The 25,248-nt window shown below is 42.1% G+C and overlaps 2 protein-coding genes across 7 annotated transcripts in view; one reads left to right on the forward strand and one right to left on the reverse strand.

Moving 5' to 3' along the window:
• ALS2CL (ALS2 C-terminal like) overlaps positions 1-16,381 on the forward strand; it is a 42,948-nt gene extending 26,567 nt beyond the window's left edge. For all 5 annotated transcript variants that reach the window (XM_042889344.1, XM_042889347.1, XM_042889343.1 and 2 more), the window contains exons 11-26: positions 1,644-1,709; positions 2,341-2,439; positions 3,474-3,632; positions 3,930-4,041; positions 5,527-5,604; positions 7,080-7,207; positions 7,977-8,150; positions 8,305-8,398; positions 8,956-9,113; positions 10,672-10,740; positions 11,435-11,608; positions 11,982-12,024; positions 12,454-12,515; positions 13,284-13,433; positions 14,692-14,788; positions 15,087-16,381. In XM_042889344.1, coding sequence (XP_042745278.1) covers positions 1,644-1,709; positions 2,341-2,439; positions 3,474-3,632; positions 3,930-4,041; positions 5,527-5,604; positions 7,080-7,207; positions 7,977-8,150; positions 8,305-8,398; positions 8,956-9,113; positions 10,672-10,740; positions 11,435-11,608; positions 11,982-12,024; positions 12,454-12,515; positions 13,284-13,433; positions 14,692-14,788; positions 15,087-15,158 — 1,735 coding nt within the window. In that variant the 3' untranslated portion in view covers positions 15,159-16,381. The remainder of the gene's footprint in view (positions 1-1,643; positions 1,710-2,340; positions 2,440-3,473; positions 3,633-3,929; positions 4,042-5,526; positions 5,605-7,079; positions 7,208-7,976; positions 8,151-8,304; positions 8,399-8,955; positions 9,114-10,671; positions 10,741-11,434; positions 11,609-11,981; positions 12,025-12,453; positions 12,516-13,283; positions 13,434-14,691; positions 14,789-15,086) is intronic.
• Positions 16,382-18,328: 1,947 nt separating this feature from the next.
• JMJD4 (jumonji domain containing 4) lies at positions 18,329-25,186 on the reverse strand. 2 transcript variants are annotated; one of them, XM_042889348.1, is made up of 7 exons: positions 25,104-25,186; positions 24,050-24,570; positions 23,018-23,183; positions 21,869-21,994; positions 20,661-20,928; positions 19,838-19,984; positions 18,329-18,851 (listed from the first exon to the last, which is right to left on the reverse strand). In XM_042889348.1, exons 2-7 carry the CDS (start codon positions 24,306-24,308, stop codon positions 18,540-18,542), a joined length of 1,278 nt encoding a protein of 425 aa, XP_042745282.1. In that variant the 5' UTR covers positions 24,309-24,570; positions 25,104-25,186; the 3' UTR covers positions 18,329-18,539. The 2 variants fall into 2 exon arrangements, with proteins under 2 accessions (XP_042745282.1, XP_042745283.1); XM_042889349.1 differs by lacking the exon at positions 25,104-25,186 and adding an exon at positions 24,832-24,961.
• Positions 25,187-25,248: the final 62 nt, after the last annotated feature.

Here is a 25,248-nt window from a genome sequence, read left to right on the forward strand (position 1 = left end):
GAACGGTCCCAACTAAAATCTCTTTGAGGAAAGATAGATCTGAAGATACTAAAACAGATTGTTATGGAAGTTGTATACTTCCTAATTTTGACACAGATTTATTTATTTTTTTTTATTTACACGGTTTGTTTCTGTTGAAGCCGTAAGAGTGTAGTGACTTGTTTTAAAAGAGCCGTAAAATAATCAGAATTTCTGGAATCAAAAGCTTGATCTCAGAGCTTTTCTGGAACAGCTACTGCCTTGCTTCAAATCAGCATTAAATAGGTGTTTGGAGTAGAGCTAAGCCTGAGGCAGTCCTTTACATAAACTCCACCTTACCCAACACATGCATTACCAACGGAGATTAGAAAACCACTGTGTGCAGGCACAGAGATGCACTTCCCTTGCACTTCGTCTCTTAACGTCTTAGGGTTGGAGAAGTGTTGGGAAGAAGGATTATCTCCGTTGCTTCAGATCGAGTGACTTAACTGAAGTATCCCGAGAAACCTGTGGCAGAACTAATTGCTTGGATGCTAGGCATTCCTTCCCACTGCTGAAATTGCTCCTACATGGGACTTGCTACTAATACAGGGTTACAGGACATCAAAGCTGGACTTGATGGCTTGTCTTACTCTGAGGGAGAGACCAGCATGGCAAAGCACACGAGCAGAAGGCTGTGGTTTTGCAAATCAGGGCTTTCCAGCTATAACTAATGCATTCTTTGCCATTTTGTCCCAGTAATTCTGATGCCTTGAAGTGGAGGAAGGAGACAGTCCCACTGAGAATAGCTTGAACTGTCCCTGTGGCTGGAGTTAGCATTCTGTTTGGTTTGCGCTCCTAGCAAAGCAAAAGGAGATGTATTTTAAATGTATGTAAATTGATCTGCCCACTTTGCTGTGTGCTAATACCCGAAAAAGTCAGTCTTGTGTAGGTGTTTAGAACAACATCCTTGATGAAAGTCAAGACAATGCGTCATGGCTTTGGTACTGCACCATCTTGTATTGTCTTTGGTTGTAGGCAGACAGCTGTGTCTGGGCTGATGCAAGATTTAAAACAGGGAGGGGGTGTGGGTGGAGGGGGAGATGAGGAGTTGGAGGAAACTCATTCACAGACATGCATTGTCTGTGCAATAATTTGAGCATGCATTGCACTGACTGTTCTAGTCTCATTGTTGCATTGTTATCTCATGTAATCATTTCTACAACCCCAGCACAAAACAGATGGAAAGATATGATCCCTTTAGGCCAGTGCTTGTCTCTTTTGTTTTCATAGCATCTGTTAGAGTGAATTTCTGGGCCATGCTGTCATTGACTTGCCTACAGGGATGTGCCATGCTGGAACTTCAGCTGGCCTAATCACATACTATACTGTAATTACAAAAGGATCATGTACATTGTCCTAAATGAGCGACCCAGCAACTCTAAAAAATGCTTTTGAGATAAGGGAATTTGGAAGAAGATACTTCCAGCTTATTCTAGGGCGTGAAAACCTTATAGTATTAAAGGTTTTTCAGTACAGTCCAAGGTGCATGAAGAACTTCTCTCTGTCTGTCCCCAGAGGAAATGTTTTGATTTAGCAATCTCTAGGTTATGCCTTGATGATTAATGTTCAACTGTGAATGATGCTGGTGATTACCTTTATGTAATGCTTGCTTCACAATGCAGGGGGACATTGAAATGGCGTGATGGTCGCAACCATGTTGGAGATTTCAAAGAGGGCTTGGAGCATGGGTAAGCCTTAATAAAAAAAAAATAAACAAAACTTAACTACTTTGATTGCTTACTTGGCTGAGGAACATACAGGAACATACTCTAACAGCCCAGTTTATTTGTCTGATTTTGGACACATGCAATAGACTTAGTGTGTTAAAACTTAATGAATTGCCAATGACTACAAAAAGAAAAGGAGAGAATGCAGAGGATCTGTTATGATGGAGATATCTTCATCTAATTGGATGAATGTCAGCTTTGATCTCTAAATCTAAATGAAATAGTTCATATAAAATACCTTGGAAAGTAACTTTTAAGTATCTTTTAGAACTTCTCTTAAATCCCTTTTTCTCCAAAGGAAAGAAACCATACTACAAAATTCAAATGTTATTTCCTAAAACTTTCTGAAAGTAGGACTTTTAAGATATCTTATTTCTAAATGAGTGCCAGAATAGATGATATTTTTAAAAGGAAAATAAAAACCTCACATTTATTGAGTTGAGGTTAAGAAAACAGTTCATTAGTTTAGTGTCAGAGGTAAAACTAGCCCCAGCCATATAAAATCTCATTAGCAGATTCTTAGTTTTTAAACTTGTCCAGTACAACTGAATCGCTTGTTGCCATGCTGACCTCTACCATGTGCACCCTGAAGGTTTGGAATATGCCTCGTCCCTCGCCGATCTGAAGACCGGTACGACTGCTATAAGTGCCACTGGTATGAGGGCAAGATGAGAGGCTATGGAATCTGTGAGTAAGTAAAAGCCAAAGATGGACTCTGGGGAAAAGGGAACTCAACGTACAATGGCTGAAGTGTTTCCACATCTCTGTGGAAGGCCCAGTTGCAGTATAAAACCCAGGATAGTTAGTTCAGGCCTGAGCGGCTTTTGGTTTTGGCTTGGTTTGCTTTTATTTTGGGGATGGGTAGTATGGCTTCTTCATCGGCCCTGAATATTAGAATAGTAAGAGCTTCCCCACAAGCTAAAACCATTGTCACTACCCAACAGAACATCTTCTGTGTCCTATAAGTGAGATTGTCATAGGCGTTTGCTTCTGTTGTTGCAGAGTAGAGAGTGCATGGTGTGCAATCAGCCCCGCACAGCATTTGCTCTCTCTCATCTGACTGTGCTGTCTGAACTAAACTTTACAGAGAGGACGTAAACGAGGACATAAAATGCCTTATTTACAAATAAAACACAGCTTATAGCACATGTAGAAGCCACTAGGGAACTTAAAGCCAACTGAACGATGCTGTGTTACTGTGTAGTGTAAAACATGAAAGCATATTGACCATTAAAGATGACAGCTCTGCTTAGCTTAAGTGTTTTCTCTTCTGTAGCAGTGAACAAAATCTGTTGTCCAGCATGGCTAGAGCTCTGAGAAGCTCTTTTTCTCTGAGGGTGATCCCAGGAGAAGGGGTGGTTGGTGGGAGTAGGAAGGGGAAGGCAATTCTGGCTTCCTGCTTGGTCTGACCTACTCCCACCCTGGATTTATTAGTAATCAATCACTGGAACCTGGCTGGCAGGAGGTCAAGGACTGAGCAGCCTCTCCCAAGACAATTGCAGGCCTAAGTGGCATGTCCTCAGATAATACTGAAAGCTATCTGTGGAGTGATTGAATTGGGTGATGCACATTCCTAATAGTGAACCACTGCAAGCTCCAGAGCTGCTGGTCAAATATGTGCAGTGTTTAGCAGGAAGATTAGCATAATCTACTCATTTTCTTGTCTTCCTACTCCTATAGTGGCTACCAAATATGCACTGTCTTAGTCTGTTCTGCACCCTGCAGGTATGGGAATGATATGGTCTACAAAGGCTACTTCAAAGACGATGTGCGTCAAGGGTTTGGTATACTGGAGAACTTCTCAGCTGAGCATCCATTTAAATACACGGGAGAGTGGGAAAATGACAAGAAGAATGGATATGGAGTGTGGGAAGACAAGGACAGGTAAAGGCAGCATGGATCAGAAATGGCTTTAGGTGCCTGACAGTATTCCCCATCTGCTGGCATGAGGAAAGCCTCATGTTCCGACAGGGGAGATTGAGGATGAAGGGGGGAATGTGTTCAGCCTCTGCTATACAGCTTGAACTCCTGGGGAATCTGAGTTGGAATTGTGCAATGTCTGGCTTTTATTCTTCATGGAGCACTGTATTGGGTAAACCTAGCCTCTGTATGTGATGCATCAAATTGACTAAAATGTAGTGAATCAAGGAAGAAGTTCATCTTTTTTCTCTTGCTTTTCAGAGGGGAGAGATACATAGGGACGTGGCTTGATGATCACAGACATGGACAAGGCATTGTAGTCACCCAGTCAGGTGTCTGCTATCAAAGGACATTTCATGCTGACAAAATGGTGGTGAGTATCTATTTGCAGTGACTATCAAGGTAATGCGACATGGAATCCCTCCATCAAAGACTAGATTAAGCTTTCATTTTATAGTTAATTTCTGAGGGAAAACAGAAGGCAGGAAAATTAAGCGTTGATATTTTACTACAGTACTGTTTTTTGAAGAACAAAGCCTAGATAAAGCCTTGTGATTCTTATCACCTTCATGAAGTACAGGTAGGAACAAAAAGTGAGGCTGTCACCTTTTGTTCATGCTAAGACACTTGTAGGTTTAGCCTTTCAGCTGTTCATCAGGTCCCAATTATAGAATTGAACTCACATTCCAAAAGCTGTGCTGGTAAATATTATATTTGGAAATTAAGTCTTTACTTTGCCAGTGTGAGCATACCTATGTTAAGTTGTCTTTCTAGTACATTGAAAGTTAGATGTTGGTGTGAGGAACTGTCATGGGAGAGCTGGCTTGGAAGTAGAAGTATTTCTTCTCATGAAAAATGCGCACTTAAAGCAAACAACTTCCCTCCTCTTACAACAAATTAGGACAAAATCTTTAGCATGGAAACCGTTGGAAAGGCTTTCCATTCAAGTTCCATCTGTGGGGGAACCGAACTAAAGCTGTCTTTTGAACTACCAGCTGCCAAAGTCGCCTTTAACTTCACAAGGCTTCCGAGTGGGGAGCAATCGCTTCAGTTTTCCTAGTGGAAAATTGGAAGGGCCAAGAAGCTTCCCCTGGAAACCTTTTGTTTCTGCCAAAAAGGGCACTTTCCATCAAGAAAACCATTCCAGTGGAAAATGTATTACAGCTTTAAAAGTGACCACATTTTCTGACTGGTGTGGGTACACTTAAACCTCTGGGCTCAAACCTTGGGCCAAGCCCTAGCGAGAAGTATTTACCCCTTTGGCATAAGTTATCCTGTGTCTGTTCTGCATCTTTGTGTTCTTTCCCTGAAATGCATGCTACTGTAAGCAGCCGTGGGAGCTGGGAGGCAATGGAGCGAGTCATTTTATGAGTGCTTAGGAGAAGCTTATTAATGCCCTGTTGACTGCACAGCAAAGGACAAAGTTAATCCTACATGGCAGCCGCCTTCCTCTTTTCTCTTAACATGTTTACAAGGAATGACACAGCTGGTTAGAGTCACTGGAAGGTCATGGGACTGGGAAGACCATGAGTTCATCCATATCCCAATTCTTGGTGACCACTCTGGATCAGTAATCTACCTTTCGTTCCTTGCTCTAGGGAAATAATTGTAGTAGTACAGTCATTTAAAACCACCTGGCTACTCAGTACATCTCCTCCATGCTGTGATGCCTACTGGGCTGTCTGTAGACCACCTCCTTGCTTTTCTCTTTAAAGTTGCATATGACTTTTTGGGCTTTCAGAAGGATTCTCAGAATCTGCAGCCCATAAGGAAGTTTGAGCCAGTGGTCATTTCTAGATTAACTGTAGTAAGTGTGAACTTAGCATCATGAATTCACTACTTTTGCTTTTAAATGAAGGGTTCTGGGATCCTGCTCTTGGAAGATGACTCAGTCTATGAAGGAAACTTCACGCAAGATCTAACATTTGTTGGAAAGGTGAGCACATATTTTCTGGAGGGAGGGGGTATGAACTCTGGGGAATCCATTAGTTTCATAGAAAGCAAGCAGCTGTATGGGAAGGCTGAGATGAAATAACAGTTTATTGTGTTGTTTTTTTCTTATATCTTGCTTTGTTTCTTCTGTTATCCCTCATTCACAAAATGGAAGCTGCAGCAGGGAGATTTCAAGCAGCGTGGGGCAAAGGCTTTGGGCATTGTATTGTTTTTAACTTGAGGGTTTGGTTTTTTTAGTTGTTACTGCTGTTTTTTGGAGACTTCTAGCCACATCTCACAGTTGCAGTTAGGATGCTGTACTCTCATAACAAATGTTTTAGCCTTTATAGTGGTTCAGGAGCACAGGAAATGGTGCGGAGAACAAAACGCAATTACAGTACCAGTGTTATGCTAGCATAACCAGGGTGTTAACACAGCTGAATGATCTTGGAAGTTTGATTTTACAATTTGGCCGCTGCGTTCACACGTCCAGCATTTTTTTTCAGTTGATCTTTAACCAAAGTATCTAGTCAAAGTGTTCACTAATTGCATTATTGCAGGGAAAACGAGTCCTCCAGCTTGTTACAGGAATGTATGGCAAGTCTGACGGGAAGTGTGTGGTCAGATCAGACTGAGCTGACGTTAACAACTGATGAGGGATGGTAACAACTGCAAATCAGCCCCATCATTTACTGACTTGTCAGGGGAGGAAGCATTTGTCGTAATCTTCTTCAGCTAGAGGCATTGGGGTGAATTTTGCAGAGACTGATTGTAGTGTTTAAATGCAGCTTCCTCCAAAATTAATGTTTAGTTTGAGTGGTTGGCTTAGAAAAATCTGCTTGTTACGTGAAGATAGAACACCTCCTGTTATTAGCAGTAAGGATTTCTGGTTTGCCTTGGAAGACAAATTTGTTTCAATATTGTTTGACTTTGAATTTGGTTTAATTAAATCCTTTTAAGTTTCAATCAAGCTACTGCCTGCCTTCTCCTGTATTGGCCCCAGAGAATTTAAGGTTTTTCTTGGTAGCAGCAAATGTTCTGAAAGCTTTTATGGTGACTATCTTATGTTTCCCTCTATCTCTGAGGCCAAACTTGCCTGTGGTTTTAACAAGCAGTGGAAAAATAGAGGAGAAGTTTCAGTTCATGTCTTTCAAGCCAGAAGATTTTATAACTCAAAGATACTGGCTTCTTGTTGTCAAATATAATACAAAAATCTTCCTCTGTGATTGTGGTGGTCTTCCACCTCCACGGTCCTTCATGTGTCACTCAGTATGGGGGATGTGTTTACTCCAGTGATTGTTACCTTAATGATACTACTGCTCTGAATGCTGAAAATGTACACGTCAGTGTTGGAAGTTGTTCTTAGTCACCATTTCAGGAGCTGACTCTGTGGAAAAGAGAATTTTGAGGGCTTAGTCCAGCTTGTTTCCTCTTGCTAATGAGATCTTGGCACAGTAATCCCGTATTTCTCTTTTTCAGGGAAAGCTGTCATTTGCCAATGGCTTTATTCTGGAGGGCACCTTTACTAATAAATCGGGCCAAGGCCTTCAGACGCAAGGTATCCTGAATACATCAAACGAGCAGCTGGATGAGAGAATAACCAAAGCGTGAGCAAAACCAGCTGATTTCTTGGGTTGTGGCTTGTATTTTGACAACACCTGAAAGAGCCCTGGATCAGTCCCTACAGGGATGAAGGCAGTCCTTGCCTGAAAAAACGGGTGAAATCTAGTGTTTATACAGGGAAGGGAGGAGGAGAGGAGAGCGCAGCTTATCATTAATCTCAATGTCACATGGGAAGCAGAAAACAGATGCTCAGCCCTTGTCTTCCCACTGGCCATCGATACTCCCGTCCTCAGTCTGGAGAGAGTTTGGGAAGTGATTTGTTGATGTGTGCACACATTTCTCTGCATATACACTGGCACATGCACCGACAGGCCTGAAGCTATACAGGCAAAGCTGAGTTGCTAAAATATATCTCCTTCTCCTCTTCTGATCCTCTGTGCTCCTATCTGAATATTTCTAGTTGATACTTTAGAGAAAGAAAAGCAAAGAAGGTAGCAAAGGAAAGAGGTAGCAAAGTCTCTCTATCCTTAGGAATACTCCTGAGTGGAGCAGAAACCCTGTGATCAATTAATCAACAAAGTTTGAAATTACCAGTGTTCCATGCACCATGAATTATTTTCTCTTAGGCTGAATTCAGGATAACAGACTGAAGTTGTTTTGTCTGAATCACCAATTGGGCACTAGTGACCTTCTCTGCTCCCGTAGTTCTTGCATTGATCTCTCATTCTGGAGTACTTTCCATATTTAGAAAATGAAGTCTGAAATGATTGCACCCTTCCTCAAAAAAGCCTTCTGCCATGTCATGTTGTGCAGTCAGCTGGGCCTCAAGGAGTTCCCGGTAGAGAAGAGGTGGAAGGGAATCTACGACCAGTTCCTGGAGTTCATCCATTCGGGCTGCAAAGAAGAAATGGAGGAGTCTTTTACAGGATTCCACATACAAACAAGCAAGGAGCTCCGGAAATCTCAGGAATACCTCTTCTGCCAAAGGTATGAGTACTGCATGCCATCATTGCAACGGAGGATCCATTTGTGTAGACAAAACAATTCCTTCCGTTCTATTAACCCCCTTGGTGTCCCACCTGCGGTACCAATAGGGATTTTGCCTACATGGCTTTTCTCCCTCACCTGCCCATATTTTCAGGGGGTCTGAGGATGTTTCCTGGAAGACAGAAGATATTCTTGAAGAGCTTGTCCAGCACCATGAGCTGGGATCACTACAGAGCTATTTAGAGAAGGTAAGGTTTAAAAAGATTTGTCTGTCCACTGAATACAGACAGAAGTCCTAACAACTTCTACGTGCTCATAGAAAGCAGCAGCAGTACAGTCAGCAACATCAAGAATCTTGTCTTAAATGTGTGTGAATATCTAAGTTTGTGAAGAAGAGGTTTTTCTGCCATGTTTTGTGGACGTTAATTTTATATGCAGGTGTACAGGTCAGGAAAGTGGTGACAAAGCTTTATTCTTGGTTCTCAAACAGTGTCAGGAAATAACCAGTTGCTGGAAATGATTGATGTACTTCTGTGAACTCTTGTTTTTCACTCACCCAAGCTTACCTTGAAGCCTTTGCCCTTTTTTGCATATCACAGCAAAGGTCATCGCAGCAGCGAGTTCTGCTAAGCGTATTTATTTCTGATAATGGAAGGAGAGTGGGCTTTTAGCAGTTAAAATAGACCAAAAATATAATCTGTCTTTCCAGGCTTGTTCTCCTTTGCTGACAAAGGAAAGCTGGGTTCCTTTTCAGTATTTCTCCTCTACTGGTGGCTTATAAAACTTCATTTTTCTCTATCATCAGGCACTGAAATCTTCCCTACATCCACTGGGAAAGCTGCTGAAGGCCTTGACAATAGCTTTTCAGGCAACTTACTCTGGGATTGGGGCCAACAGACACTTGCTGACCATGGCACAAGAGGAAGTCAAGTACTATGCAAAGAAAATATGGGAGTTTTACCAGTAAGTGGTCTGAGACATTTCCAGTGAGTGTATGAAATACATCATAGGGATAATTCCTTTATGTCAGGACAGTTTTATTTTGCATCACGTTTTTCGGGAGACCTGCTTCAAAACAGTGTTGGATAAAGAGATCCTTGCGTTAACTAAGCTCTTATGGGCCTTGGAAGTGTGTTACATCCATTGCTCAGTACACAAACCCAAGGGGTATGGCTTTAAAGTGACTAAACATCATTGAGATATGGCTGCTTAATGAGCAGTCGCTTATAGAACTTATATTATATTTAGATAAGCATAAATATGAGCCAGATAAGTAACAAGGTAGCAATGTGTACTGAAGCATGCAAGCAGTGGTACTCAATATCTATATTTGAGTGAAAAATGATTTCAGCTTAACGTGCCTCAACAGGAGTTAAGAACGTGCAGTGTGAGCGTGTCGCTGAGGTTTGGCTGGTGTGGGTAGTAACTCCAAATGGAGGTTGTTCAGTCATGTGCTTGTGCCTGTGGGTACGTAAGGACAGGATCAAAGGTATGACTGGGGCTGTGTTGCTGCTTGAATATTTTTTTAGCTCTGCTTCTAACTACACTTGAATAAGATGTTGCGTTAAAAAACTGGATAAAAGCTCTTTTCTTATCAGTGTAGCCTTGAGTACTTGAGGAAGGCTGCCAGCAAGAGTTACTTGTCCTAGAGCAGTCTGATGGGAACTAGTCAGATTTGACTCAGTTCATCTGCTGTATGTCGGTGCTGTGAAATGGAGTAGTAGAGGGAAACTGCATTCGTGAACAGTACAGCAGGGCTGATGACCTTAGCAGTGGTTGATGTGAACCTTCACGAGTTTCTGAGCTCAATGCATACCTTGGAAAGCTTCATTCACAACTCAAGACATTTCAGGTGCAGTGTGGGAGAGAGAACCGGCTTGCTCTGCTGTGCACCTGGCTAAGGTTTCTGCAGTGATGCATCTATGCCAAAACCAGGCAATATCTCCCCAGTCCTTTTTTGTTATTAGGCAGTTTTGGCTTTGAAGTATCATGATAAGCCCAAACTACTGTTTCAGAGTAGGATATGACCATATTCTAATGTTCATAGATAGATTAGAGAACTATATCATGTGACTGATGACGAAACCTCATTCCTCTTAAGTAGGGATACGATCAGATGGTTCTCAATGAAGACTAATTAGGATTTCTGGAGTGATTGTCCTAGATTTCACAGAATCATAGAATCACCAAGGTTGGAAAAGGCCTTCAAGATCATCCAGTCCAACCATCCACCTATCACCAATAGTACTCACTAAACCATGTCCCTCAACACAAAATCCAAATTTTCCTTGAACAGAAGTTATATTTTAAAGCACTTGTTCATTTCTGGCAACTTCTGCTGGTAATGGAGAATGCTTTTGAATTGTGATACGTAGCCTGCTAATAGAGAATGGCTCCCGGAGCCAGAAATCATTCTGTAAAGCTCTATTAAACACTGGTTCCAATGTAGAAGAAAACAGAGTGTCTACAGGCACAAACTACGTCTTCAGACAAATATAACTTTGTTCTGCTTATGTTATAGGGGCTTGCTTCATCTGGCACTGGAACAGAAAGGTCAAGTGCCTGTGAAATGTGTGGATGGAGAGGTAAGGTATGTGTCACCATGGACTGTTTAACCTTAGGCTGCTTGAACCTCTGAGGTGTCTTCTAAAATGCAGTAAGTGCTAATATGATTGCCTTTGTGCATTTGACTCAGGTCTACTTCTCACACTTTTCTCTGTGAGTTCAAACCTTTCAGTGATTTGCAGGAGAGCAACTTCTCCTAATTGTGTACTGTAGAAGAATAAAAGTGTGGGGATTTGGAGGTGCATGGAAAACAGTCTTGCAAGTTAACTTGCATCAGATGAGGAAAAAGTCAGGTTTGGAGATAGCATGGTGCAGGAAATGTGGCAGAAAAGGCAGAAGACACAACATTCTTAGAATAGGAAGCTAGGAGTAATTGTGGGAGACACTGAAGTGTTGGGTTTTTGGGGGTGGGTAGAGGTTTTTTTTGTTTGTTTTTGTAGCTGTCCAAACTTGGTCTGGATTTCTTTTCACTGTAATCTGCAGTCATCCCTGTGTGGGATGGGTGAATTCCAAGGGTTGATGGAATGGTAAGCAGCTGGAAAAAGGCTTTACCTATGAAATTTGTTCTTTCTTCCTTAAGGAATAACAAGTGCTCTTTGCAGATTTTGCAGTCTTAGGAGTTGTTTCTTATGTTGGCTCCTGTGTAGCTGTGTAGTTTTTAGTCATATCGAGATTATAGACTTCACTATAGGACTAACCTTTTCTTCTCTCTGCTGTAGCGACCAGAAAGCATACAGTGTGGTCCTTCCATTGATCTTGCCCTGCTTCTACCCTGAGCTTTTCATGCTCTACATGCTCTATCATGAAAGGGAAGATGACCTCTACTGTCAAGGGATTGTGGACCTAAGTCTATTTCCTGACATCAAGCTGCTAGAGTTTCTGGATGTACAGAAGTAAGTGACCTTTTATTACTACAGGATGCATTCTACTGATATCAGCAGTGAAGCTAACAGCTAGGGTAAGCTCTGATGGCACTAAAGGAACGAATGTATAGCAAAACTAATGTATTAGTTTCTTGATCCATTGTTAGTTTTGGCACTGAAGTCTTTCCTAGGTTTCCATCTAAATAAAATCAACCCTCTGTTGAGGTCAGTGAGTCTGAGCTACTATTTTTTTCTGTAGCCATGTGGTTGAGAGTAGAGAACTCAACATGTTGCACCTGTAAGGCTTTCAATAGGAGATATTAACAATGAATACTGACTGAGAATGGAGTTGAGACATAGGTATCTGCCTTCTAAACCTTTCATTTCTGTAATCTTATTTCAGACACCTCTGGCCTCTTAAAGACCTCACCTTGACAACCAACCAGGTAAGAAGGTAGCCCTAAAAGCAAAATTCAGCATGTTAGTGAGATAATGTGGAGCTACATGTTGGTGCCAGCCAATGATAGAGCTTCACCTAAGTAAGCACAAAGGCCCTGTCCTGCACTCAGAAGTCATAGCGAGCTGTTGTGTGATGATTTAGTTATGATTTACGACTACTGCATATCAATAGCCCTGGGTGGGAATATGCATTCTGCATAGGATTGCTTTGTAGTGTTCTGCTTAGTGGCTATTTCAAAGACATCTGAGTTGGAACACACTTAAATGTCTACAGTTCCAATTCTCAGCAGTGACACTGTATAAAACAGCTTTATTTTGCCCTCTTTGGGCAGTAAATATGTCCAGCACTGAGGAGGCATGGGGTGGCTCTTGGAGAGATGCTCTGACACAGGAACAACTCTTTGTCTCTTTTGCAGAGGCGGTCCCTGATCAAAGACAAGTGTTTCTTATCTGCCACAGAGTGTTTGCAGAAGTTGATGTAAGTCACCATCTTTAACTTCTCACTCTCTTTCTTTCTTTCTTCCATAGAAATTTTCCAGGTCATGATAGAACCTCTTGCTCTGGGCACATGGATGGTGCTGTGTGAGGGATATCTGGCCAGTATGGTGTTCCAAGATGTTGAAGTTAGAAAAGCAGAGATTGATTTAAGGAGCTCTGCTTGATTTATTGGCTTGAGGGCCAGTTTAGGGAATAGTGCTGCAGCAACACATGGGAATGAAGATAAAATGGTACAGGAAAGTGTGGAGAGTGACATCAGATGGAAATTCTCAGGTCCTTGTGTATTCTAGCTGTGGTTAGAGCCTGGTCATGAAAGCCATGGTGACTTGGCTTTCACTGGGGAAAGCAGCATGGTCAGCATATACCTTTCAGGATGTAGTGAGCAACCTTGTAAATGTGTTACCTGTATTATTCCCTTGCAAGAGCAGTTTTCTTGATAGAGTTGCCCAAAGAGATTCAGTCCACACCCTAAAGTTTTACTTGAGTGACTCAGGTAAAATGAAAGGTGGCATTAGGGTGCTCATGACTTGGGAAGACTTGAGGTTCACCTGGACCCTGTTGATGCCTCCTGGTACCACCTTGCTGATTTTTTTTTCTTGGTGCAGCCATTTGAGATGATCAGTATATTCTTTTCTGTAGTGGGAAGGACTGCTTGGTTCTTTTTTTATTTATGTTGTTAAGTGCTACTGCTTTATCTCTTGACCTGTGTGTGAAAACATCTTTGACACAGCTGTTTTTGCACTGATAGCACCACAGTGGATCCCCGGGAAAAGCTGCTGATCCTCCAGAAGACATATGAGGAGATAGAGAGCACTGTGTCCCGAGTGGTGGAGAAAGATTACAAGCTCCCTATGGATGACCTCTTGCCCCTCCTGATGTATGTTGTATCACGAGCTAAGTAAGTGCTGTTTTTCACTTCTCAGTCCCATGGCTGTGTACTGACTCAATCCAAGAAAGGGCATCTCTACATTCCTAGCAAAATAACATTAATGAAAAAGTTGGGGGTTGTCTTTTAATGTGCATTCTGCTGAGATGCATTTGGGTTCTTGCGTCGTACAGTCTGACCAAAGGTCTAGTAGTGTTGGTCATGATATAATATGGTTAGGGATTTCCTGGGTGTCCATCTCTTGTCCAAGAGAATGGTTCAGGGCTGTCATAAGAAATACAGTCTGACTGGTATCCAAGGTTATTATACAAAAAATAGGAATATGAAGTCTTTGAAGGCCAACTGTTGAGGCCATCACAGGAATTATCTGCACACTGGGTTGAGAGAGAGATGTGAAGGAAGAACAGATCTTCAGAAGGAAGAAGTCTGATCACCTCCATTGCAGTGCAAATGTGCAAGCAATGTGCTCTGCTTACCTTGCCACCCCTCCTGCAGATGTTAGTCCTATTGATTTCTTTTTCAAGGGGTTTGAAAGAGCTGTAGAAAGGCTGATGGGTTGGTTGGTGTTATATTTTGAGAGTGAACAGATAAGGGTTTACTACTCCCTGTCCTCATAAACCTGTGAGAAATCTTTTCACTTTTCTGTTCTCAGTGTGGCACTGTGGTTCAGTTTGGAGACTAGAAAAGTCTTGAATACTGACCATCCAGTAATTAGGTTTTTCTCATGTAGGAATGACTGTAAATATAAGATTTCTGCCAAAGAGGCTGTGTCTGTGCTGCTTTTACTGGAACTGCAGGAACCTGCTTACATCCAGTAGAGTGAAACTGCACTTTCTTTATTCTGGCAAGTTTGAGTCCAAGTCCTTGACTGACTTGGATGTTCTTGGTGCCCAAAAAAAGGATGAAATGTTTAAACTTGGAGCTGAATCTTGAAACCCAGAAGCTTTTTTTCCTCTCTTTTGCTACAGTTCCGTAGGGTGATCCAGGTTTGTATGCTAGGCAGCTTTCTTGATTGTAGATGACGGAGGAGAGGAAGAGACTGAGTGCACGAAATGGAGGACCTGACATTTTCTAATGACTGGGCATCTTTGCTGAGATCCTGTCATGCCAGAATATTTCAGGGACTCAGTTTTTGGAAGATCAAGGTGCTGCACAAGGGATGAGCAATGGACTTCCAGACCTGTCTCTCCATAATCAGATTTCAGACACGTGTCTGTAAGTTCTGGTGCCCAGAGATTTGCTCTAGTTGTGGTATTTCTTTCCTTTTCAGAATACAGCACCTGGGAGCTGAAATCCATCTGATCAGAGACTTGATGGACCCCACCAATCAAGGAGGATTGTATGACTTTCTATTAACAGCATTGGAGGTAAGAAAATGAGTTTTAACAGCGGCAGTTACAAGGTGCTGTAGGGAAGCCCTTGTTGAATGGCAGAAACGCTGATGCTCTCTACTCTCATTTAATTTTAGAGGGCTGCTTATATGCCTAGCACAGGTTATTTTTCCTTCTAGTCAAGAGAGTACTTTTATCATTAATTTATAATATGCGGACTTAATCTTTTATCTTGCCTTGGGGGGCATTGTAGCTTCACTCTGTGTAAGAGACAAAAACTTGGCTCCAAAGCTCCAAAACTTTTCCTTAATGGGTTGCTCTCTTCCTTGCCCAGTCATGCTATGAACACATACAGAAGATGAGACTCCACCAAAGAGAGAACTGCCATGTGGTTCACACCTCCTGAGCCCCAGAACCAGCAGGGAGGCTCCTCCCTGCCACGCTTTGACCGAACACTGTTGGATGAAGAAGCAATCCAATCACTGCTGCTCCAGCTGCCTTTAAAAAAGGACTGTTATTTCTCAGATGAGGGGTTCTTGCTGGGTTTTCTATTAGACTGTGTACAATTATCAAGCACAGACATGCAAGTGCTGTGAGCTGAAAGCCTTCTATGCAACCTCAGCTTGTGTTGGAAAGTGAAGGAGGTTTCTTTTGCCCTTGTTGATTTCACTTTCCTCAGAACAGCAATACACCTCTTTCCCTTGAAACTCCATTTAGCTGTTCTCTCAGTTGCTGTGCTTGTTTTGTACTGGTAAACAGACATAAAAGGAGATCATTTGACCACTTTCTACTAAATAAAGCCTGAATAGTCATCGCAATGAGACCCCTGGATGGTAGAAATGTGGGATGGATAAGAGAGACTATCTCTGTACTCCTGAACAAACTGTTCCTGGAGTGAGGTGGCTCTTTTTGCATTCCTAAGAGGAAGATCCTTCCTCTTCTTCCCTTTGCCAAATTCTGTACCTCTCCATTGCACCGTAATGCTGCTACTGACTAACTTCTCTGTTTGAAGATAATTCTAAATGTAAATTTATACTTTGCAGACTCTTATTAAATCTCAGGGATATCACGCTCGCACCTTGAAAATGCTGGTGCTGCTTTCTAATTCTGCAGGGGCTTTTGTGTCCCTAAAAGCTAAGAGATCTCAAATACTGGTGAGAGAACACATAGAAACATTTGGCCTCCTGCACTGACAGAGCTGCAAAAGCATTAGTTTTCCTAGATGCTCAGCCTTGTGCTGACAGAATTCCCACTGGCACCAGCGGGGCACAATCAGATTAGAATTGGGCTAGTTTTTATTCTGCCTTTAAAAAAGGTAAAGGGATTTCTGATATGCTGTTACTCTCAGATGAAAGTACTAATGTGTGAATTGTATGTTAGAGCTAAAGCTCTTGAAATAGATTTTAACGTGCATTTTTTTTACCTTTCCTTTTTGACTTTTAAATTGTCCAGGTCTGTGACTTTGGGAAAACAAATCAAAACTCTACAGACTGTTTCTTCCTGTTTGTCATAAGTATTATGCTTTAATAAATAGTACACTGGTTACAACAGTTAATATATTGGTGTAAGAGTATCATAATGTATGTTTTACAGTAACTGTATTTAAATAAAACTGTTTCATTTTTGAGAGATTCCAGGCTTGCATACTTTCTTCTTTCAACCTCATTGCTGTCTTCAGATTCTTGTGAGAATGTCCTTTATTTCTTTTTAACTTTCAAAGATCTATGGCTCTCTTACTGCCTTCATTATTCATGGGGATGGAAGAATTTGAACTGCAAATTAGTAAGAGAGACTGAACCAGTAAACCCTTTTCCCTGCAGAATCAGTATGGAGAATGTAGCTTAAACTTCAGGCTAATTGGCTGCAATTAAACTCTTTTTCCTCACTGTCTCACACTGAGCTCTCTAAACCTTAGCAGGCATTACAAAGGAGAGCTGTCACCATGTCTTCAGGTCTCAAGATGCTGTGGTGCTGAGACAGTGCAAGGGAAAAGAAAGTGAGTGAGTGGCAGTGACTCACCTTCCTTCATTTCAACGCCTCTTAGCTACCCTACCACGTTGTCCTATCTTCTGATATGCTGAGATAGTGGTTTCAGTGTAAAAGCTTGACTTGCATTGACATGAAGTGAAAAGCAACATTTAGCTAAGCAAAACCTTTATAAAATTGCAGTGGATTCCATGGGTTTAAAGTGGTTGGTGCCAATACCAGTTATATAGCATGCAGTGAGACTGGGGAACACGAGACCAAAACCATGCTTTCCTACCAGTACACTGATCATCAGCTTTAAAATACTGTTTCTTATCTTTGAGATCTCACTCTTATATGGAGAAGTTCCAGCTCCCTGTCTTTGAGAATGTAAACACACAGAAGTGACAGCTGTGAACTCTTTCATTTCAGTTGCCTAAAACTGGCTATTTCTCAGTTCAAATAAACACTGTGCCAGAAGGCTGAATCACAGATATGTAGTCACAACTGTATTTTAAAAAGTCTGTTTTCTCTATACTGCATTTTTTTCCATGCTTTGGATATTGATTTTATTTTCAAGTACCATTTCCTACTCAAAATGCTGAACTTCTACTTACTACAAAATAGGACATGCAAAATGCAAGCATGTACAAAGTCCACAGGATTATCTAGAAAATAAGGAGATTTTTCAGCCTATTGATGACTCCTACTAAGTTTATTTGTTGCTCTTAAGACCAACTCTCTTTAAAAATTCAGGAAGTTCTTGATCAATAATTCAAGTGAGCCCTAAAGGGGCAATGTAACAGTATGCAGCCATTTGTGCTTCTAGGCTTTCTTGCCAACCAGTAAAAGCAAGAGGAATACTTCACTAGAAATGCTCTTTAGCACAAGGGTAGCATTCAGTAGCAAATTGTGCTCTGTAACCATGCAGTAGTGCTATTTGTTGTTAAAAGCATGGCTTTTTAAAGAGATAAATAGTACAAGGTTACTTGCTAGCTTCCCTGACTCATCAAGTCTCTCTGCTTGATAAAATATTGTGCCTTGAAATAGTGTGTAGAAATGAGGGAGTACATTCAAGCCTCTTTTGAGCTTGAGTGGTTCACATTGTTAAATTATTAATGATAGAGTTGCTAGCAGGACTTCATCTTAGATTCTATGATTCTATGATCTTCCTTGTATGTTAAATTTAGTCCTGCAGGCCCTGGAGCAACCTGAAAGCCAAGCATACCTGAGACTTTTAGCTTTAGAGATACCACTGTGTAAGAAACCAGTAGTCAGCTTTTCCATATCCAAGATACAGCTGTTGAGACAGCTTAGGCTTCAGGGGAAGCAATAAAAAGCCTAAGCTACAGCTGGAAACAGGACAGGTCTTAAAGTGATTTAGCTGTGATCTGCAATGATTTAGCTGGAGCCTGCAGTGCAGGTTGGCTGTCTGCACACAGTGCTTTGAGCAGAAGCAGTATGCTGCAGACCACTGCAGTCCCAGTGTTTAGCTCTGCCACATGTAAGCTCTTCCACAGAGAATTTCTGTTCCTCTTTCCCTGAATTCAAACTCATCAGCAGGCCTTCATTTATCAGAGTACAATGCTTGGGGGGCCCCCCCCCCCATTACCTAAGAGTTTTATTCCTAATTATTCCAGATACTCCAATGCTGTAAATTTAAAAACTATTCAGTCATCTTAGGAATATACTCTCTCCCCACTCTATAGGAAGGCTCTTTGTACATGAATTGCAACAGCTATTAAACAGGGAGGAGTCATTCTTCTACAAACACCCAATTTACCCAAAGGTTCATTTTACAAATAAGAGAATAGGTAGGAAGTTAGAGGAGTGCTGTGTCTATTGCTGCTTTCAAGTGATGGAGCAGTGCTTCCGGAGATGGAGAAAGCGAGGTCAGGTCTAGTTTCTTGAAATCTTCATTAGCACTTAAAGATGTTAACACCTTCACAGTCCTCTTTAAATCAAACACTGCATGGAGCATACCCAAGGTGGAAATGGCAGCTTTCGGAGTGTTCTTTGCTGAAGCTTCATCATCGAGGCCGTTTTCCAAGATAGAAATCCTGTTCTCTGCAATAACTTTGAGGAAATTGTAGAACTCCTTGTAGTCTATACCGGTGCAAGATTTCATGATCAGCTAGGGGAAAAAACAGTACTGAAATGGAAGCAACTTTTTCGTGTACAGTAAGAATTACAGGGACTGATTTGATCAAGCTACTAACTACTGATTACAAGTAACCATGTTTAATAGCTCATTATTTGTTGCAGTTCCTTGATGGCACTCAAATTCCTTACCTGACCTGAAACTTCACTAGCCCCCAGAACAACACACCGTTTCTATGAGCTACTAAATGGCTTTGTTTTTATAAACTATTTTTGGAAGGTATCAATCTAGCAGCAGTAACAGCCTCTAGAAATAAACTTTATGTCTGCTTCACACTTAAGACTTTGGGAACATACCAGATACAACACTGCTCATTAATTACGCCTTCTGAAAGCATCATCTTTGGAGACACAAGCTGGCTGACACTTTCACCTTAATTTTTCTGGTTTTGGATTTGCTTTTCCATCATGAATGATATTGAAACCAGTTCTCCTGTGTAAGAGTCTTCTACTTTCTGTTCTTTAAGTGGAAAAGCACCTATATTTTTAAAAGGGGACAGTAACTACTACTGATTGATCCTTGAAAGATCCAATGCTGACCTTGATAGGTTAACCTTGGCTGTGGCTCTGGGCAGCCTGATCTGGTGGTTGGTGACCCTGCACACAGTATGGGGGTTGAAACTAAATGATTATTATGGTCCTTTCCAACCCAGGCCATTCTAGGATTCTATAATAATTGAAGAAGAGCTGCTGAAGCATTAGTTTTCAGACAACATCCTAATCTCCTTGACATAGCAAATATGCACTGACACAAGCTTTTCCTTATCATACTGAAGTAATACTTTGTTTCCCAAGAAAAAAAGTTGTCACCAGTTCCTGTATGCTTAGGAATCATATCCTCATTCCAGGTATGAGGTTAAAGACTGTGTGTCTCAGAGCTCTAATAAGGTGTTGCAATGTGCCCCAGAAATACCTGACCCTCTAGTGAAGAGTCAGGCAGTCAGCAATATATTGTTATACCTGACATTGCAGGTGCCAGTCATCCATAGGGTCCTTCCATTCATTGATTTCTCTCTGGACAGCTGCTAATTCATCCTGCAGGAAGCACCACATTATAGCTACGTTGCAGCCATTCACCCAGTTGTGGTTAATAGAAATGGTATCCTCCTGTGGGAACAGTTTAAAGAATTATTAATCTCTACGTAGGAAAATGTGAGAGAACAGCTGTAACATCACTGCTGCAAAATGTAAAAGCGTGTCCCTCAACAAGGGAAATGCTTCTTTGGCACCAATACCATCACTGTGCTGAAAGGCTGTTGCTTTCAAGTGTCCCTGTTTGGATGGGAAAGTGTCTGTAGCTCTTGTGTCTGAGCAAGCCTTTCACGGAGGCAAAGATGTGGGGGTTGGGGTTGGTGGTGTGGGGGAGGTAGGGAACAAGGTTGTTATTTTTGGTTTATAATCATGAAGACAAATGTTTTAGTGTTTTCCAACAGTCATCTACAATTCACAATTAGAACCTGAGATTTACATTAATAGTATCCTGTTTCTCAATGTCTAACGGCACCTAATAGGAAGTGCATAAGAAAACACAGTGCCAACAGCATCTTCCATTTCTATACTTCCCTATTTTCTAGCAGACAGTGACAGAGATTCTGAGTTCAAGGTTGCTATTAGACATCATCTTAAGTAGTCACTGAGAGACTTTTCTTCTATGAATCTCTCTAAAAAATTTGGGTAGCCCAGACTTTTAGCATCCACAAAATGCTGTGGCAATTAAAGTTTGTTCTGATTCAAGCCTGATTATCTCTCTGTGTTATGAAAATGCTGGCACTGGTTATTTTACCAGGTTGTAAACTTGATGATGCCATCCACTGGGGATGAAAACTATCTCCCCTGCTTCCTGCACAATTTCCACAGGGGGTTGGCTTTGGTTGTAGCGAGGGTAAACACTCCTGTCCTGAAGACCAGGTGCAGTCACATCGAAGGGCAAGTTGCCATGACAGTCTTTCAGGTAATCCTCCTGCCCTGGGGGGTAGAGCAGCCATTTCTTTCTCCCACATATATTAGCTGACCAGCTATAGGAACGGAAGACATCAGCATGGAATGGAGTCCTGCGGGACAAATCAGAAGTTTAAGTAAAGACAGTGCCTAAATTCATGTCTGCAAGAACACATAAAAGTCGACCTTTACTGTGGAAAACTGATCTCAAACTGTCTTCTTTATTTAATCTTAACTGTTTTAAGTATTAAGAGACCACTGTATCAACATACTACAATACTGCAGTATTTTATATCCTCCATAGTTCTCAATCATTTAATTTTGAATCTGTAATATAAGTTTCTCAACAATAGCAGATCCTGTGATGTGAACTGCTGGGAACACTGGAAGTACCACCAAAGCTCAACTTAATCTTTCACCTGCAAAATGCCTGACCAACTCATTAGCGCCCCTCCAAGGCTTCTGCTGGCTCTGCAAATCACAAGAGCCTGATGATTCCCCAAGGCTTTTCTCCTCTGGAACATTTTGTAAGGCAGCTGATAATTTTACAGATTCTGTGGAAATTGTAGTCGGGGCATTCTGCAGTGCAAAAACACCTGAGCTGAGGACAGATCACATCCAGAAACTAATCATCTGCTTGAGAAACAAGACTGCTGGGTTCAGATACAGCATTGTGCAGTATGGCTGCATTTTTCAAGGGGGAATGGTTTTAAACTGAGACAGGGGAGGTTTAGGTTAGATATGAGAAGGAAGTTTTTCATACAGAGGGTGGTGAGGCACTGGAACAGGTTGCCCAAGGAGGCTGTGGATGCCCCATCCCTGCAGGCATTCAAGGCCAGGCTGGATGTGGCTCTGGGCAGCCTGGGCTGCTGGTTGGTGACCCTGCACACAGCAGGGGGGCTGAAACTAGATGAGCACTGTGGTGCTTTTCAACCCAGGCCATTCTATGATTCTATGATTCTTCTGCAGCAAAATGATATCCTTAAATACAGTGTGATAATACCCTTTAAAAAAAAGATGTATGTAAAGATGACAGAAATCAAGCTGTCTTACCATGAACCTTTAGGTCCCATGTAGACAAACCGGTAATCATCCACAGCTATAGCATCCCAATATTCATTCAGCCAGTCAGATGAGAAATACACAGGAGTTGTATAAACATCTTGCTCTGGGAAAGCTCTTAAAAAGATAACATATTGGACTAGGAGGATATAACATATTGGACCTAAATTCCCAAAATCTAGAAGCAGACATCTATTAGGTCTCTCGCAGGCCATTAATACTTCGTTTTCTTCTCCCTTATTTCATTTACAACTCCAAGCTCCATTTACAATGTGTGCTTTTCTGCCTCCCAGGAAAGCTGTGAAGGTTAGCTACTTAGGAGAATCCTAATTATGGCAAAGACAGACCCTAATAAACACATTCTCTTTAGATGAGATGGCTGCAAGACTGGTTGTCAAACCAGATGACAGATTGAGGATATGAGGGCTAGGAGGGAAGCCAGGCTGTAGAATTTTAACAAGTGTCTGGCCTCACAGTACATGCTGCCCTTTTCCCACCAAAGCCATACATGCAGATTTTCTGAAGCAAGCCACAGCCCTGGAGCCTGTGTTAAGTGAACAGAAAAGGGGAGGTGGACACTGACTAATTTCTTCTATCAGAAGTCACAGGACATTCAAAAGTGAAAAACAGAACTGAAAACAAAGAAGTTGGATTAGAAACAGGACACATTTAAGAAGGAAGTTTTAGGTGAAAAGATATAATAGTCCTTGCCAAGCATGGACAATGCAAGCATCTCACAAGCAGCAGGGCAAAAGGAAAGCCTGCACAAGCTGAAGAGATTTAATGACTGGGAAGGTTAGCAGAAAACAAAATGGATACTAAAGGATTATACCCTTCTTTTTAAGAAGTAGTAAACAAAAGACAAATGTACAGGCACATCGTTCCTGCAGGGCTTACGCTCATTTAAAAGACAAATGGAAAGGCAAGTGCTGGAGAATGTGAGCTCCACCAGGAAACAGTGATCTCTTTAAGACTCGCTGTATACAGTACCCAAGAACAGTGCAGTACAGGACTGACATTTCAGCGGCCAGGTGCTAACAAACAGCAATGTCAGCATTTGAACACTTGAGCAATAAGAAGACAAGTGTTAAGGCTCGCTGTTGTGTATGGCATGCAGGGGTTTTCACAGTGCTCTCTTACCTGCTCAGGTGCCAGTCCTTCAGATAAAGGCACCCTCGAGATGAACGGTAGCCATTTTTAATGTACTCTTTCCAGTAACTTATATACTCCTTGAGGGGGAGCTGCTCTTTTGGATTAGAATTGTACTCCTTGACATCACAGTTGGCCACAGGTACTATAGCCTCTCCTGAAATACAAACTCTTTGAACTCAAGCGGGAACAGAAATACTGATGAACAGAATAACTGATTTGGGACAATTGGGACAATTTGGTTGAATGGGCAATACATACTTGTGGTCGGTGAACAGTTGGATTAGATGATCTTACAGGTCTTTCCAACCACAATGATTCTGTGGTGCTGAAACTGAATTCCTTTAATTTTCTCCACTGTAGAAACCTCTAAGGCCTGGACACTGTCATGCTAAGTACAGCCCAAATTCATAAAGCAACAATTGCTTGCACTGCACTCACTCCTGGTTCTAGGCAAACATGATTCAGATCACATTTACTGCCTTCAAGTGATCTTCAGTTTCTTCTTAATAAACTGCACTATTTAGAATTGATACACGTTAAATAAATCATTAGCTTACAGACCAATGACTTGTTCTGAGATTTTTCACTATAAATGGATAATGCTTTCTTTTGTCCATTCAGTACACGTTGGGCTATTCCCACAGTTAAGTCAGGCAGGTATACAAATTGGAGTGGTTATGGACAGGGCTATGAGCACCCAGATCAACCTGTATATGTCCTTGTTTATTGCAGGGCAGTTAGACCAGATGGCCCTTAAAGATCCCTTCCAACTTAAATGACTCTAGGACTCTATAAATTAATAAAACTTTTTATTTCATTAAGGATATAAATTCAAGGTTAGAATCTGAGTGAAACAGAAAGTATAGAAAATGGATGCATTAACTTTGAAACAATGTTTGTAGAATCATTTTGTTTTGCCCAGTGGTTCAATTTTTAAATGAACAAAACAAATTTTGTTTCCATTTACCTTCATTCCATTTACCTTCATTTCAATGAGGTATTAAAAATGCCACGACTTACCAAACTCCTGCAGCAGGTGATCGAAATCAGGCTTCCCACCCCAAGTTACCCAATTCCTCCTGCTGCTCCAGCCATCAGTGAACTTTTCTGAGAAAACACAGGGCTGGTTGGGAATCAAATAATCCCGAAAAAAGTCCGAATAAGTGAATGATTCGATTTTATCAATGAAGTCAACGTGTCCTGTGGAGAACGTGCCCTGAGCCGAACTGCTGTAGTCATGAAAAAAGGCGGTGGAACAGGCAAATGTTGCCCTGTCCATGCAGGCAGGATGCTCCTCTAAGGTAGCTCGGATCAGATGCCAGCGTAGAAAAACTTTGCTTTAAAACACGCCTCGATTCTTTCAGTCTATGTCAGGTAATGTGAAAATAGAAACGTTCAGAGGCAAAGAAGGAATTTGTGCACTATGCTGGGACAAATAGATTCCACCATGCTGGAATAAACAGGATCTTCCATGCTTTGTAACTGTCAATGTAACAAAGGCCAGGTATCACGTTGTGGAGATGCTGCTGTTTCCCAGTCACCTAAAACAGCAGAAATACTGATGTCAGTGGGAAATCTGTTCTTGATGAAGCGCTGGGAACACACACATACACAGAGGGTTTACAAAGGAAATAACTTGCTGGATCTGCTTTGTGAGGACAGGAAACGGCTCTGGGAGCGCCCACCCTCCTCAGAGCCTTCATGGGGGTTGGGGTGTGTGGGGGGGGAACGGGGGGGATCCTAGAGGTAAAATACGACAAAACATCGATCAAAACAAACACACACGTACACAAACGACCTACAAAGGTTTAATAAAAAAGAGGAAGGCGGATGAGCACAGAGGAGCGGGGCCACAACGCGGGGAAAGCCTTCAGAAGAGAGCGGGCTCTGAAGGCAGCACAGCGCCGTCGGTCAGAAGGCGCCGCCATTCTGCACTCGCCCCCCCCCCTCCCCCCAAGCAGCACCCGGACGCCATAGGACGACGCACACTTCGTCCCCCGTGGGGCTCACGGCTTGTCCACGCGGCAGATAGGAGAGGGGAGAGCGGAGTGGATACCGAGAAGCTGATACTCACCCCCGGCCCCCGCGGGGCGAGAGGCGAAGGGAGGAACGGATCTTCTCAGCCGCTCCCGGAACCTCCGCGCCGGGGGGGAGGGGTCGGGGGGGAGCAGGAGAAGGGGTGCGCAACGGCACTCGGCTCGGCCAATAGAAGCGGGCGG

This window comes from Lagopus leucura, unplaced genomic scaffold, assembly GCF_019238085.1.
Source record: "Lagopus leucura isolate 7727_CA_CO unplaced genomic scaffold, USGS_WTPT01 Super-Scaffold_100157, whole genome shotgun sequence".
Taxonomy (NCBI): Eukaryota; Metazoa; Chordata; class Aves; order Galliformes; family Phasianidae; genus Lagopus; species Lagopus leucura.

Excerpts from the sequence above, each read along its gene's own strand:
- JMJD4 (XM_042889348.1), bottom strand. The coding sequence starts at position 24,308 with ATGGACAGGGCAACATTTGCCTGTTCCACCGCCTTTTTTCATGACTAC. Across the intron at positions 21,995-23,017 it reads AAGGACTGGCACCTGAGCAG|AGCTTTCCCAGAGCAAGATG; the intron begins GTAAGAGAGCAC and ends TATCTTTTTAAG. Across the intron at positions 19,985-20,660 it reads ATCATCAAGTTTACAACCTG|GAGGATACCATTTCTATTAA; the intron begins GTAAAATAACCA and ends CTGTTCCCACAG.